The sequence below is a fragment of the Mustela lutreola genome, chromosome 12 (genome assembly GCF_030435805.1).
Source record: "Mustela lutreola isolate mMusLut2 chromosome 12, mMusLut2.pri, whole genome shotgun sequence".
NCBI lineage: Eukaryota > Metazoa > Chordata > Mammalia > Carnivora > Mustelidae > Mustela > Mustela lutreola.
The window spans coordinates 89278014-89292815 of NC_081301.1; the positions used below are offsets into that span (position 1 = coordinate 89278014).

General features: G+C 39.7%; 1 protein-coding gene across 3 annotated transcripts in view; it reads left to right on the forward strand.

Annotated features, from left to right (window-relative positions):
- The window catches only part of PTAR1 (protein prenyltransferase alpha subunit repeat containing 1), a 50785-nt gene that overhangs the window by 4405 nt on the left and 31578 nt on the right, over positions 1–14802 (forward strand). For all 3 annotated transcript variants that reach the window (XM_059141271.1, XM_059141272.1, XM_059141270.1), the window contains exon 2: positions 5677–5846. In XM_059141271.1, the coding sequence (XP_058997254.1) occupies positions 5677–5846 (170 nt within the window). The remainder of the gene's footprint in view (positions 1–5676; positions 5847–14802) is intronic.

Here is a 14802-nt window from a genome sequence, read left to right on the forward strand (position 1 = left end):
ACACAGAGCCCTGCACACAACAGTCAATAGACAGTAGCAGTTTTTGTAGCTTTTTTTTTTTTTTTAAAGATTTTATTTATTTATTTGACAGAGATCACAGTAGGCAGAGAGGCAGGCAGAGAGAGAGAGGAGGAAGCAGGCTCCCTACTGACCAGAGAGCCCGATGCGGGACTCGATCCCGGGACCCTGAGATCATGACCTGAGCCGAAGGCAGCGGCTTAACCCACTGAGCCACCCAGGTGCCCCTGTAGCTGTTTTTAAAATATGTCCAGTCATACCATTCCAGCAATACATGGAGTTGTACTCTTTAGAATTGAGAAAGACCATGAGGTTTCTGAAATATCTTGATCACCAGGCAAAGTTTTAGTTATCAATATGAAAGGGTCAGTTCCTTTAGATATTTTGCTAACTTTACTTTTTAGTCATTTTAGAAAGAATTCCAGTTTGAAGGTGGAAAAATCCCCTTTTTAAAAAGATTTTATTTATCTGAGAGAGAGAAAGGGAGAGGACATGAGGAGGGAGAAGGGTAGAGAGAGAAGGAGAGAGAGAATCTCTAGCAGACCCTGCTCTGAGCACAGAATAGGACTCAGGGCTCTGTTTCACGACCCTGAGATCATGACATGAACCGAAATCAAGAGTGGGACTCTTAACTGACGGAGCCACCCAGGTGCCCCCCCAAATAACTTTTAGGCTAAGATTTGGCCGTTTCCTGAATCCTTGGGCTGAGTTTTCTGTATGGTCACTCCATATTACTGGGTTCAGTTTAGTATATTTTAGGATCATTCTTCCCTCCCAAAGGGGAGACTGGGTGATACTACTTTTGAAAATAATATGCGAGCCTACTCTTAATTGATGATGTTTCTGAAATTGCAGGTAAGGAAAGCTGTCTAAACGGGGAGTAAAGTCAATGTCTGTATTACCTGAACTTTGAACTTCATTTGGAAGTCAGTGGGTCTCCATTGTGAATTGAAGCACTCAGAAAGCTGTTGGTGCTTTGTATGATCTTTTTAAGTAAGGTTGTTGGTTCATTCCATTGTGCTGGTTTTTTTGAGCAGCCCTTAAAAGTAACCTAGTAAGTGAGGTTCGTGGTATCTGAGGATATTAGAACTTTTTCACCATCCCGAACCTTCAGGTCTTTAACAATCCTATGACATTGGTAATGTAGGTAATTATTTGAGTGTCCTTGTTAAATATCAGGGATCTAATTCTCAGAAACCTAAAAATATAAAAGACTGTAATTTAGTTGTAGCAAAAGAATCAGAAATTTCTCTTTTAACATTATTTCACAAGGAAAAAACTAGAGATATATCTGGTATGTATAGTACATTTCTTGCAGCCATTAAAAATATAAAAAATATGGAGGAAGATGTTTAATATAAATTGTTAAATTCTAAAAAAGCATTGTAGGATTGTAACAACGTGGACAGAACTACAGTATATTATGCTAAGTGAAATAAGTCAGAGAAATACAAATGATTTCACTCACATGTAGAATTCAAGAAAGAAAACAGATGAACATAGGGGAAGGGAAGGAAAAATAAGATAAAAACAGAGGGCGGCAAACCGGAAGAGACTCCCATGTAGAGAACAAACTGAGGGTTGCTGGAGGGGGGGTCGTTGGGAGAATAGGCCTAATGGGGGATGGGCATGAAGGGGATTCTGGATGTAATGAGTACTGTGTGCTATTTATCAGTGGTGAGTCACCAAATTCTACTTCCGAAACTGATACGACACTGTATGTTAACTAACTTGAATTTAAATAAAAATTAATGAATAAAAGGAAAAAAAAAAAACACACTGTAGGAGAGCATGTCCACTATAATACCACTTCTCTAAAAACACTTAGAAAAAAAGGGTGCATACCCAAGCAGTAGTGTAGACGGATAGACAGACTTTTAGTTTGTACCTCCCACCTTGAGTTTTCTAACTTTTCTTGTATATAAAATTAGAATTAAAATAGCCAGAAATCTAGAAGGAATTTTACTAAATCCTGCTTGCTTTCACTGATGTTTTTTTTATCTTCAGTGTCTTGGGTTTGGGGCTGACTATTAAGAGATCCAGATTTTTTTTTTTTTAAGATTTTATTTATTTATTTGACAGACAGAGACCACAAGTAAGCAGAGAGGCAGGCAGAGAGAGAGGAGGAAGCAGGCTCCCTGCTGAGCAGAGAGCCCGATGTGGGGCTCCATCCCAGGATGCTGGGATCATGACCCGAGCCGAAGGCAGAGGCTTTAACCCACTGAGCCACCCAGGCGCCCCGAGATCCAGATTTTTAACTTAGCATTAGTGGTGTGATGGTTGACCTTGGGTAATCATTTTAACCTCAGTGGACCTCAGTTTTCTTGTCTGACAAAATGAGATACTGGGGGGGGGGGGGGAATGAGGCCCCTCCCAATTTTAAAATGATTCTAGAATCCTATTCTAAATTATGTGAAAAAAAAAAAAGTGGACTACGACCTGAGGGACTCAGCATAGGAGAACTCTGAAGTCAAATACGCTGTTAACTTGGAAGCTTATTGACCTACCTATCTTTATCAAGTACAGATTATATTTTTAGGAAGCAGCAAAGCACTGTATTTTAGGGTCAAATCACTTGACAAAGGCTTAATATTTTTGCTTCACCTTGCCATCTGTTAATCAAATAACTTTTCTGGTTGGCCTCAGGCTCTTGACTGAATTAAAAATCTGCATCTTTGCCTGTTACTTCCAGCTTACCACATGCTCTACCTTGTAATATTTGTTCTTCCTAAGGGGCATTATTATTCCTCAGATAAGGATCCCAATGACAAGTGGCTTGCCATATTCCCATTTGACTCTCAGTGGTAGAACGGAAGCTAGCTAGAACCCTGGACCTTGGAAGATGGACCACTTTTGTCTACATCCTATTACCTCTCTCTGATGTTTTCCCTAGTGCTTTACATTCTGTGATATGGCCACTTCCATGAGAATAACTGTCAGGTTTCTCAGTCAGAATTTGGAAGCTGGAAGAGACCTAGCAGTCCATTTCCCTTATTTAGAGATGTAATGCAGTTCCACCGTTTTACAAATGAGGAAATTAAGGTCTGTAGAAGCCAAATGATAGATAAGGCCCATGTAGATGAAATCCTGACAGAGCTAGGACTTGGATCCATCGCATTAGAAGGAAGTCAGAGATAATGTTCTTTTGGAGAGTCAAGAAGGGATATTCTTTGAAAACCATTTATTTGAATATTTTCACTGAAGTGCGTAATAATCAACCTTTCAGGAGCAGTTACTGAGCATCTGCTATATCAAGACAGTATTGTTTTTTTTTTTTTAATTAGTTCTTGAAAGAATGGTACCCAACTAAAGAAGTGTGTTTTTTATTTGTGCAGATGGCTCTGTCCTTTCATTTAGGTACTGAATTAATAACTGGACATTTTATTTTTGGCGTTAATAATGAGCAAGGCAGGTTTTTACATTGTGAATTTGAGTAACTGCTCCTCCCTCGCAAATGGACTGTACCACAAGGTAGAATCTTTTATTCTTGTTTATTCTTGTTACTCTAGCATTCATACTATCATGACTTAGGCAGTTCTTTGAAGTGTTTTAAGTGGTTATTAGATCTCGGAAAATAGACTTTCTTAAAATAATTTTGCTGTTTTCTTTAATTCTAGCTTAATTTTTTAATGTTCTATTTTATATAGTAAGACCTAAATATCAGAAAATGCCAGAGATACAGGCAAATGCTCTGGACATGGCTAGGTGTCCTAATGGTGAATTAGGTAGATGTTACATTAACCAAATACAAATGCAAAACATTTTGAAATACCAGATGTTGAGCTCAGATGTGCTCAGCATTGTTTCATGCTTCCTACAAAACTTTGTACTACTGGAATGGCAAAGTGTTAACATTTTATTATAGATATTGATGCAGTCTGCATCAAAACTATCAGCACTTCAGAGACTGGGACCACCTTGTTTTATTTTTGCATTTTCGGGACTTAACATAGTACTCAGTACCTTCCGGTACTCACAGAAGGTACTGATGTGATATATTAGAACACCTCTGAATCACGTGAGCCAGTCAAGACCATTTTCAAATTTTGTCAAGACCAAAAGCCTTAGGTCTCAAAATCTACTTCAAGTGAAAACAGCTTGAACAAATGGTTCGTGATTTAACCCATAGAGTACCCTTGTTTATCAATGAGTCCCTATCTCATTAATGAAGTGATCAGTAGAAAGTAGGTTATGTCCGAGCTATCTAGTGTGGAGTTTCCAGGAGAGATTCTATTGTAGCTCCACAACTTCCCACCAATTTGTGATGGTGGCCCAAGAGGACTTTTCTATACCCTGTAATTGTTCCTGTTTCCCCCTCTTGTATCTACCAAACTACTTTGTTCTTGGTTGGAGAATTCCAGGGACATAATAGAAAATGTCATACATAACTTCTGAAAACCAGTTTTTTATTATTTTAATGTAGGCAGTTATCATAACATCTTTGTAATTGAAAGGCATGTGCAGTTTTTGCAAAACCATCTTTATGTTTGCTGGTTCATTTACTGTGTATGTCAGCTGCTGTACATTTATTAAATTTTTGCCTCAAATATAAATTTTCAAATTAAGGGAGGCAGTTTGAAGGACATGGATGCCGCCTTAAATGAAAATGACCTAAATTCTGGAATGTATTTTGTGTTTTAGCAGCATTTATCAGTGTGTGGTTTTTTTTTTTTAATTCAATGACTTATGAATGATTATAAAGAAGAAAAATGGCCCCCAATCTTATTGAAAAGGCGACTTTTATTGATAATTTGTTTCTCCTCTGCATAGATTAAGTATAAGTACATTTATTGACATATTTTTAAAACAAATAATACATACAAATGATTAGAAAATTTAAACTGTATAAAAATAAAATACTTTATCTCCCCCCAAATTTCTTGGGCTCCTTTTTCAAGAAAAACTATACAAAATGCTTTACACTATATACTTGGTATTTTGCTCTTTTTCTGGTTTTATATGTCTTGACAGTCTTTCCATACCAGCAGATGCGAATCTGTCTCCACCACCTCTACCTTGTGCACCTCTACCACATGGATTACCCTATTTATTCTACCCCTCTTATACTGATACATAGTTAGATTGTTTCCTGTTTGGTTGCAATGTTGCAGTAAACATTCTGTTGGCATATTTTGGCATAGGATAATTTCTGAGCAGTGGAATCACTGGGGCTCAGAGTATATGCAATTTAAAATTTGGAAGACATTTTCAAAATTCCATCCAAAGACAAGTTTTCATTTTTATCACAAAGTCAGCATACTAATTTTTCTGTACTCTTGACTGTATTAAAAAACATTTTTTTAAATTTCTACTAATCTAGCAGGTAAACTAAATAATATTTTTAAGAAAGGGAAATATGGGGGCGCTTGGGTGGCTCAGTCAGTTAAGTGACTCTTGATTTCCGTTCAAGTCATGATCTCAGAGCCCTGCTATTGAGCCCACAACAGGCTCTCTGCTCAGCAGGGAGTCTGCTTGAAGGGTGTCTCTCTCTTCCTCTGCCCTTCCTCTCTCTCCCTCTTCCCCCACAAAAAATAAATCTTTAAAAAAAAGACAAAGAGAAATATGTTACTTTTCTTTTTAATAGTCTGTAGGATTCGAAAAATGTTGAAAAAACAAATAGTCTTATCTTGAATTCTTCTTTTTGTTTTACATATTAAGAGATGAAATCGGCCTGATCCCATGCCCTGAAGCTAGGTATAACCGGAGTCCCATAGTCCTGGTTGAAAACAAACTTGGTGTGGAGAGCTGGTGTGTCAAGTTCCTCTTACCTTATGTCCACAACAAGCTCCTTTTGTACAGAACAAGAAAGCAATGGCTGAACAAAGACGGTGAGTATGAACTCTGTCCTCCTCCTTTGTTTTTTGGAAACCGCAGGGAATACAGGGGGAGGAGCCTTCTCTGGGTGTTGGCATTCCTGGATTTGGGTTCTGGCTCTTTCATTCGCTGCCTGGGTGGCAGCTTAACCTCTCTGTCCAATGAGGAGTTTGAACCTGTCAGTACTTTCTCGTTTTGACTCCATAGTGATACAGGATTCCAGGCTACCTACTGCAGCCTGGACAGTACATCAGAGCAGTTCTGATTTTACCTTGTTATGTATCATGGTTATTCATAAAATTTTATTTGAAGAAGACATCCTATGGCTGTAAAAGAAAGTTGGAAAAATTCTGAAGAGGACTCTAGTTCCTTCAAGCTCAGATTTCTGGTTTCTAATCCTTTAGGAACTCTAAAAGCTACAGAACTCATTTTGGTAGCAGACCAAATGGGATAACAGAGGGATAATGGTGTTAGTTACACTGTGACCCAGCTCAGTGATTTATGGAGGTGCTGTTATGCTGTGAATCCCCGCTGAGCTTTGGGCCCTCTGTGTCTTCTTTCTATGCTGATAAAAGCAAAAGAAAACCATCCCAGCTTCCACTTCTTTTCTCCTCTGAGACAGCTCTTGCTGCACGGGACAATCTCTGTTCATCCTATCTGGTCTCTTTCCTTAGCTTTCCCCCCATATGAGATATTAAGCACCCTTGTGCATGAATTACCTTTGCTTTTTAGGTTAAAAAAAAAAAAAGGTAGAATACTCATTCATGTTCTTAACTGTTTTTGTAAAGCCACCTGTTCCCATATACAGCCATACCTTCCGAAGTGCTCAGTATGCCTGGAGGCTCATTTTGAATAAGAACTTTGTGTCCTAGAGAATTTTAATTACCAGTTTGGTAGCCATTACCATGAGCCTACTCCTACCAGAAGCTGTTCTAAGTACTGTGGGGATGAAAAGATGAATAATATGTGTTCCTTTTACTCAAGAAGCTTACAGTTGGCTGAAAAACAATCTCTTTGTGGAGTGTCACCAAAGGCATGACATACTGATTTCCTTGTATTCCTCTTAGCATTGTCCTTAACATACTATCATAATAGCAATTTTCTCTGTTTAGGTCAGTAGAAAGGGAATCTGACTTGAAGATTTAATGTGACATAGTTTCTGTTTTCTGTGGGTTTCACTCAGTCAGTCCTCTGATACATACTTCTTGTAAGACTCTGCCTACGGGGGCACCTGGAGGGCTCAGTGGGTTAAAGCCTCTGCCTTTGGCTCAGGTCATGATCTCAGGGTCCTGGGATCAAGTCCCACGTAGGGCTCTCTTTGCGGGGAGCCTGCTTCCTCCTCTTTCTCTGCCTGCCTCCCTGCCTACTTGTGATCTCTGTCAAATAAATAAAATCTTAAAAAAAAAAAAAAAAAAGATTCTGCCTACGTTTATGGCATAGCTTAAGTTTGTGGCATAAACTTAAAGCAGTAAGTTTAGCCATAAATTTAAAAGTAAGGATATTTATGCATTGTTAGGCCCTCTTTCATTCTCCCTTCCATCACCCTAAAGTGGATAGTTTGTTTATGAAACCTATAGTAAGTTTCAGTAACATTAAGGTATAAAGTAACACCATACGAATCCATCAAGGTTGTTTTTTTATTTTTTTGGGGGGGGGGTTGTTTTGTTTTGTTTTTGTTTTGCCAAATACAGCTGTATTGTGTGTGTTCGTGCACACAAAAATGTATAATTGAGCCAATACATAACTAGCTTGGGGAGGTGGGGAGACAGATGATGATCTTGTAGTAAAGAAGAAACAGTATAAATTTTTAAAATGTCAAAGGCTACTGTTAATGTTGTATCAGATCATCATTTTTTGCCCATTCATGTATGCTAGCCTAGCCTGCCCTCTCCCTGCAGCCCTCCAGGTCCTTCTGTCCATTTTCCTATATCTTATATCTCTGGACACTGCCCTGCAGACTTTGCTGAGTCTCCTCATCGTGAAGTTTTAGTCTTTGTAGGCCCAAGAAGACCCACAAGAAGATCAAATGGTTAAGCTCACTCACACAAATAACTAGCACCTAAATTTTGAATTCTGGCACAACTGTGTGTGAGTACAGAAGCAATTTGATGTTATTTTAACTTATATCTTCATGGAAACAGTTTTTAATTTCCCATTTTGGGTGCATGGCGACAGTGTAGTTTAGTGTAGTATCACATACTACTCAGGTTGTGTATTGTATTAACAGTAAAAACATGGAAGTGAATTTCTAATGTGACAGAAAAAAGATACCTGAAAATGCTGATTAACAGAAGAGAATTCTGCCAAACTTGTTAACTGAAGCAGTTATTACACAGAGGTGAATATTGCTAAGGGAAAAAAGGGAAAAGTATTAGAAAAAGGCAGTTATTTTGTGAAAATGCTATACCTTTAAAGCAGTTTTTGTAGAATACATATATAAGAAGAGCCAAGTGAACAAAGCTCTCAGTTTAAGGATTTCAGAAACGTCCGTGTCTGTGTGTTTGATCATGCCCAAATCCTAGGCATCACCTAGGAATGTATTCTGTTACTGAAGGTGACCTTTATTCTTGGGATAGATTTCTTTCTTTATAACCAGACTGAATTCATGCTCCCATTAATGTGCTGAATTCCTTAGGCGTTTGGAAAGCATCTGTACTAGTTAGAGTTCTCCAGAGAAACAATCAGAAAATTTTATATAGACTAACATGATTGTGGAGGCTGAAAAGTCCCATAGTCTTGCTTGCTTCAAGCTGGAGACCCAAGAAAGCCAATGATAAAATTTAGCCTGAGTTGAAGGCCTCAGACCCCAGGGGAGCCAGAGTTTTAAATCCCAGCCCAAAGGCCAGAGAAGATTAGGTGAGATGTCCGAACTCAAGCAGACAGACAGGGGGCAAAGACCTTTTGTTGCAGACGGGTCCTCTATAGACCAGATGATGCGCACCCACATTGGGGAGGGCAGTCTGCTTCATGGAGTCTGCTGATTTCAGTGCTAATCTCACAGGCACGCTTGGAAATAATGTTTACTAATGTTTCATCTGGACACCCTGTAGCCAGTCAAGTTTAATGGTAGAACCAAAGTCAACCATCACAGCATCCCTCTTCATTACTTAGAGACTGATGTTTTTTAAGTCTGCTGCCGTGGTAGCCATATTTGGGTTGAGAGGGGAATGATACTGTGATTCTGATTTTTGAGAAATCCACGACAGAAATGAAGCAAGCGAGAAGTCCACAGATTGGAGTCCTCCCTGAGCAGAGGAGCTCTGGCGCACACTTGGACTGTCTCCAAGTGGGTCCTCTATCATTTGCGCTTGCTGCCCCCTCTTTCTCACAGCCTCTGCCAACTGTGCTCTCTTTAATGGCCATCTTCTGCTCTTCATGTCTTCTTTCTCACCTGGACAATTGTGATGACCCCATAGCTGGTCTACCCTGTTTTCAGTCTCTTCTGTAGCCTGTGTTCATCATGCCACTAGCCAGTCATTTCACATGTACTTCTCAGCAACACTTCTTTTTTTTTTTTTTTAAAGATTTATTTACTTATTTATTTGACAGAGAGAGTGAGCACAGGCAGACAGAGTGGCAGGCAGAGGCAGAGGGAGAAGCAGGCTCCCCGCTGAGCAAGGAGCCCGATGTGGGACTCGATCCCAGGACGCTGGGATCATGACCTGAGCCAAAGGCAGCTGCTTAACCAACTGAGCCACCCAGGCGTCCCTCAGCAACACTTCTTAGAAACGCACTTTGAGAGGTGCTTTTCTGAAATACACATCTGTGCATCTTATTTCATGATGCCTACAGGGTCAGGTTGGGGTTCAAACTCCTTGGTATGGTATTCGAGGACCTTCACAGTCTGTCCCCAGCCTTCATTACCAGCTTTTCCTCTGCCTTACATTCGGCATCAGATCTTGTATATTCTCAGCTTCCAGGCTGATGGCAGCTCACAGACAGATTTCGTTTTGGCTTATAAAATGTTTCTTAAACTGTTTTTAATATGTTTGGTAAACATTTAAAGTCAGGATGAACTTTGAAAGTTCACATGGAAATCTGGATTTGTCTTCACTTGAAAAATCGAAAGTGTTGGATCGTAAATTTCTGCACGCCAACAGTTGGCTGGGGCTCCCAGCCTCTGCTTTTCTTGACGGGGTAAGCCTGTTGCAGTTGGCCACAGCCTCCTCGTGTCCTTCAGACACTAAGGCAGAGTGTCAGTTGCTACTTACTATCAGGTTTGCTTTGCTACTTTTTTGATGTTCATTTGAATGTAGAAGCATCAGGATCTGTAGCATTTGACATACTTCCCAGCCACAACGCACTCTGTGCCATTCTTGGACTTTACCGTGTCTTCCTGCTTTACTTCCATGCCTTCGCTGAGGCTAGGTTCACATCTTATGTTGTCACCATTGTGATTAGCAGTGCTGTGCACACACGCAAAGGCTGTTTGACTACTTCGGGAAGCCAGGATTATCTCTCTTCAGCCCTACAGGAGTCCTTTATTCAGACCGCTTGCATAGTAGCACTTACCATGTGTCATCGTAGTTGATTATTTAAACATTTTTCCCGGGTAGATTGTGAGTTTGTTAAAAAGAGGGATTGTGGCTTGTCTGCCTTTATGTCCTCGGCTCCTTTATGTTTTCAATAGACATTTGTCAAATGAGTAGTGAGAGTTTGGTAAGCAAGAGGATTTAGCTTAGTCTGGCTATCGATTCAATGACTGTATTCTGTAATGAAAGGGCCTTTCTTGTGTTTATCACATAGCTTTATCTCAAACCTCTCTTCTTGTGGTCACCAAAATGTATTTTGGAGAAGGAGGTTAACCAATCCAAACGATCTTGGACATATTTCTAGAGGCCTGGAAACATATCTCTGTCAGGGACAGTTGGCAAATGCAAGGACCATTACCAGGTGACTGCTGGCTTTGGGCCATTTCTGGAATCCCATTGTGGCTAAGAAGGAACTGATTTTTCTCCGACTTTTCCTTAGCATCCTTCTGTCCTCTCCTTGTCACAGTTGGAATTCAGCTACTTTCCTTGATTCATTTTCTCCTGGTGATGGGATGATGAATTAGTCATGTATCGGAGTGGTTTAACAAAGGAAAAGGAACATTTGTTTGCTGGTATATGTTCTGGTATTTGTAGAGAGATCTGTTTAATTTCAAGAGACCATAAGGACATCAGTACCTCACATCTTCTGGGTAACAAAGAATATGGTGTATGGTTGATAAAATGTAAAAGTAAAATAGTTTAAAAAAAGTAAAAAGTAAAAAAAAGTTAAAGTAAAATAGTTACCATCAGCTGTTGATCATACATGTTTATCTTTTGATCTTGGTTCCGCCCTGACTTGAAGAGGACAAAGTAATTGTAGACAGTGTGCTAGAGTAGAAAGAACATCTGCTTTGAAGGAAAACATCTAGATGTAGACTCAGTTGGTCAGCCTGCTGAAGTCATTTAGCAGTGACTTAAGGCAAATTATTGAACCTCTTCCTGTTTCTTCACCAAAAGAAGGGAATTGTAAAAGGCTTCAGAGGGCTTTTGAGAGGATCGCACGAGTTAGGGTGTATAAAGCACCCGTGAGGTGTGTCGCTCTCAGAAAACACGAGTTCCTTTCTCTGATTTAATCAGAACCAGTGGGGAAGAAAAAAAGAAAATCCATGTAATTCAGGAATGATTCTTTGATTATGCAATATTTCTAAACCTGTTGCTTCTCTTTCCCTTTCCTATCTCTGACATTTCGCTTCACCCCCACCTCTTGGATCTGACTGGAATGCTTCCTGAAGGAGGTCCTGTCTGAACTTGAGTCCTGAGTGGGGAGGACTTGGCAGTTTGTCAGACAGGACAGGAAAAAGGCTTGTGGCTGCAGGTGTTTTATACGTAACCCATGAGGCCGTTGATGTTGTAAATCCTGAGATTCTTAGAAGCTGAGCAATAAGCTGCCGAGCGGTCACTGCTTAGCCCACTTAGGCAGTTGTCTTCCTCCCTCTGGCGGCATTCAGTCCCAGTACAGCTGGCAGAGCTGGGCCAGGAGATACAGGCTTGGAAACTGGAATTATCGTTGTGTGCTTGATGTGTGTCAGGTATTGTCCTAACACTTCGTGAGTGTGAATCGTGTAAGACCCATGAGGTGGTGCTATTATTAGCTCCATTTTACCTATGAGGAAGACACAGAGGCACAGAGAGGTTAAGCGCCTTGCCCAGGTACTTCCTGGAAAGTTGGAGCTGGGCTTTGAATCCAGCTGTTGCTGGTATCCTAGAGGTAGGATGAGCCCCGCTGGTAGAGGAAGCCTTCTTTAGATTAGCTTTTCTTCCCACACAGCCACAAAATGAAAAGTGGAAACTTTGGTATTTTCTGTGTTTACTGGTTTCTGCCTTGTCCTGCCTCCCAGAAGTATCTCTGTGATGGAGGAGGAACTTACCTTCGCTTCTGATGGGGAAGGAGGGTTGTGTTAGGAGTGTGGTTGACCCTTCTGCAATGCAGAGATTACAGCACTGGACTCACCCCGCGTAGTGCATTCAAAAATCGGCATATACCTTCTGACTCCGAAAAACTTAACTAGGAACAGCCTACTGTTGATAGAAGACTTACTGATAACATAGTCAATGCAAATTTTGTATGTTACATATATTATTTACTGTATTCTTACAATAAAGTAAGCTAGAGAAAAGAAGATCATAAAGAAGAGAAAATACATTTACGGTACTGTACTGTACTTATTGAAAAAATTCACAAATGGACCTGTGTGGCACAAACCCATGTTGTTCGAGGGTCAGCTGTACAAACAAATGGCGACTACCTTTAGTTACACACTTTTTTTTTTTTTTAGATTTTATTTATTTATTTATTTATTTGACAGAGAAAGAGTGAGAGAGGGCATGAGAGGGGTGAGGATCAGAGGGAGAAGCAGACTTCCTGCTGAGCAGGGACGCGATCCCGGGACTCCAGGATCATGACCTGGGCCTAAGTTAGTCGCTTAACCAGCTGAGCTATTCCTGGTGCCCCACACATTTCTTTTTAATGCCAAATAAAGAGAGTCTAATAAGTACCAGGTTACGTAGGTAGTGTAATGGATTTTGAAAAGTTGTAGACTTGAAAAGAAATTCTAGAAGTCTTCCATCATACAGAAGGATTTCCGTTAGCTACTTAATACATGGGTTTTTCTCATTCCTTATTTTAAAAGTTTAGAAGTTTACATAGTTTCACTGTAAAAACAACAGCCTTATTTCTGATTTCTTTGATTAATGTTGAAAGTATTCATTTTTTGGTTGGTAAGTAGCAATGGTATTTCGTTGGACAAATCTTTGGTTTGGTTGAGCATTTACTATATGTCAAATAACTGGAGAACTGGAATAAATCTCACTCGGCTCACAACAGAGATTGACGTTCTCATCATTCTTGTTTCACAGATAAGGAAACTGATGTTCGAAAACGTTAAGTTACATAGGCAATTAAGTGGAGAAGCTGGGATTCAAACCTAGGTGCCATGGCTTATAATTCCTCTATGCTGTCGGTACACATGGAACTTTTTGGACATGGGCCATATTTTTCTCATCTTTGTTGAGTGAATGAGTAATCTGAAGATGTATTAGAGAGGACCTGCCTCCAAAAAGTGCAGTCTCATCAAGAAGAGATTATTTATACAGTATCAGTAATCAAGTAAGATACATATGAACATAGAAATGAAGATTCCTGCAGGTAGGTAGGTCAGGAGAGACTTTATGGAAAAAAGAAAATTTTTGTTTAATAATCAGATAAAGGAGGACATTTCTGGCAGAGAGAGGAGCAAACAGGTAAAGCTGATTATCCAGAGAAGGTAGTCAGATAGGAGTTGCGTTTAGAGAATGGTGGGGTTTGACTCAGGTGGAGTATAGCACATGAAGGGCAGGTAGTAGAAGGGTGGCTGAGAGGAGATTGTGGGCTCTTGTTTTTGACCAGGTTCTAGTTTTCTGGTACATTTCTCCGTATCCCGTGCTCTAGCCAAGTTCGGATGGCCACCACCTGTCAGAGAGCACCCTGTGTGACCTTCCTTGCCTCTATCCGTGCTCATACTTTTTTCCACTTTATCCATTTATAGCCTTCCCTTACTCCAGTAAGAATTAATTTCAACTGTTTTGGTGCTTCCCAAAATATGGTACATGTTTCCAGTTCATCATTATTTCATTTTGTCTTATATAATTCTTTGTATGTTTTCTCCAACTAAAGGGTAACCTTCTAGAAGGCAAGATCGGGTCTTATTTATCATTTTATCTCTTCTGCCAGTCTTAAGGGCCCAGTTTAATATTTGCACATAATCAGTAATTGGGATATTATGGAATTAAACAAGTTATGGTATAGAAAATTATAGTTATTTTTCTTGGTAAATATTAAATTAGTGCCAACAGCTTATAAAAGTAAAAGAATGAAGAGGTTAATAATTACGTTATCTTTATAGGCATATTGTATTTATGCATATAATGACTTGTAATGAGGAAGATAGAGGTCAAAAATGTATTCTAGGGGCACCTGGGTGGTTCAGTGGGTTAAAGCCTCTCTGCCTTCGGTTCAGGTCATGGTCCCAGGGTCCTGGGATCGAGCCCCACATCAGGCTCTCTGCTTAGCAGGGAGCCTGCTTCCCCCTCTCTCTGCCTGCCTCTCTGTCTACTTGTAATCTCTGTCTGTCAAATAAGTAAATAAAATCTTCAAAAAAAAAAATGTATGCTAATCCTAGCTCTCATTTATTGAATGTTATAGTAATGAAATGATAGGCTCACAATACATGTTAATTTCATCAGATGGTGGAGAATTAAATAATTGATTTTTTCACTTAGAATATTTTTAAAAGAATACAGAGTTATATTTATGCATGCTTTTGGGTTTTAAAAAGTTCATTAAACACTGAGATGTCCCAACTATTTATTATAGACAGGTATTTTAATTGCCATGTAATTAAATTATTAAAAACAGTCAGATGCTGGGGTGCCTGGGTGGCTCAGTGGGTTAAAGCCTCTT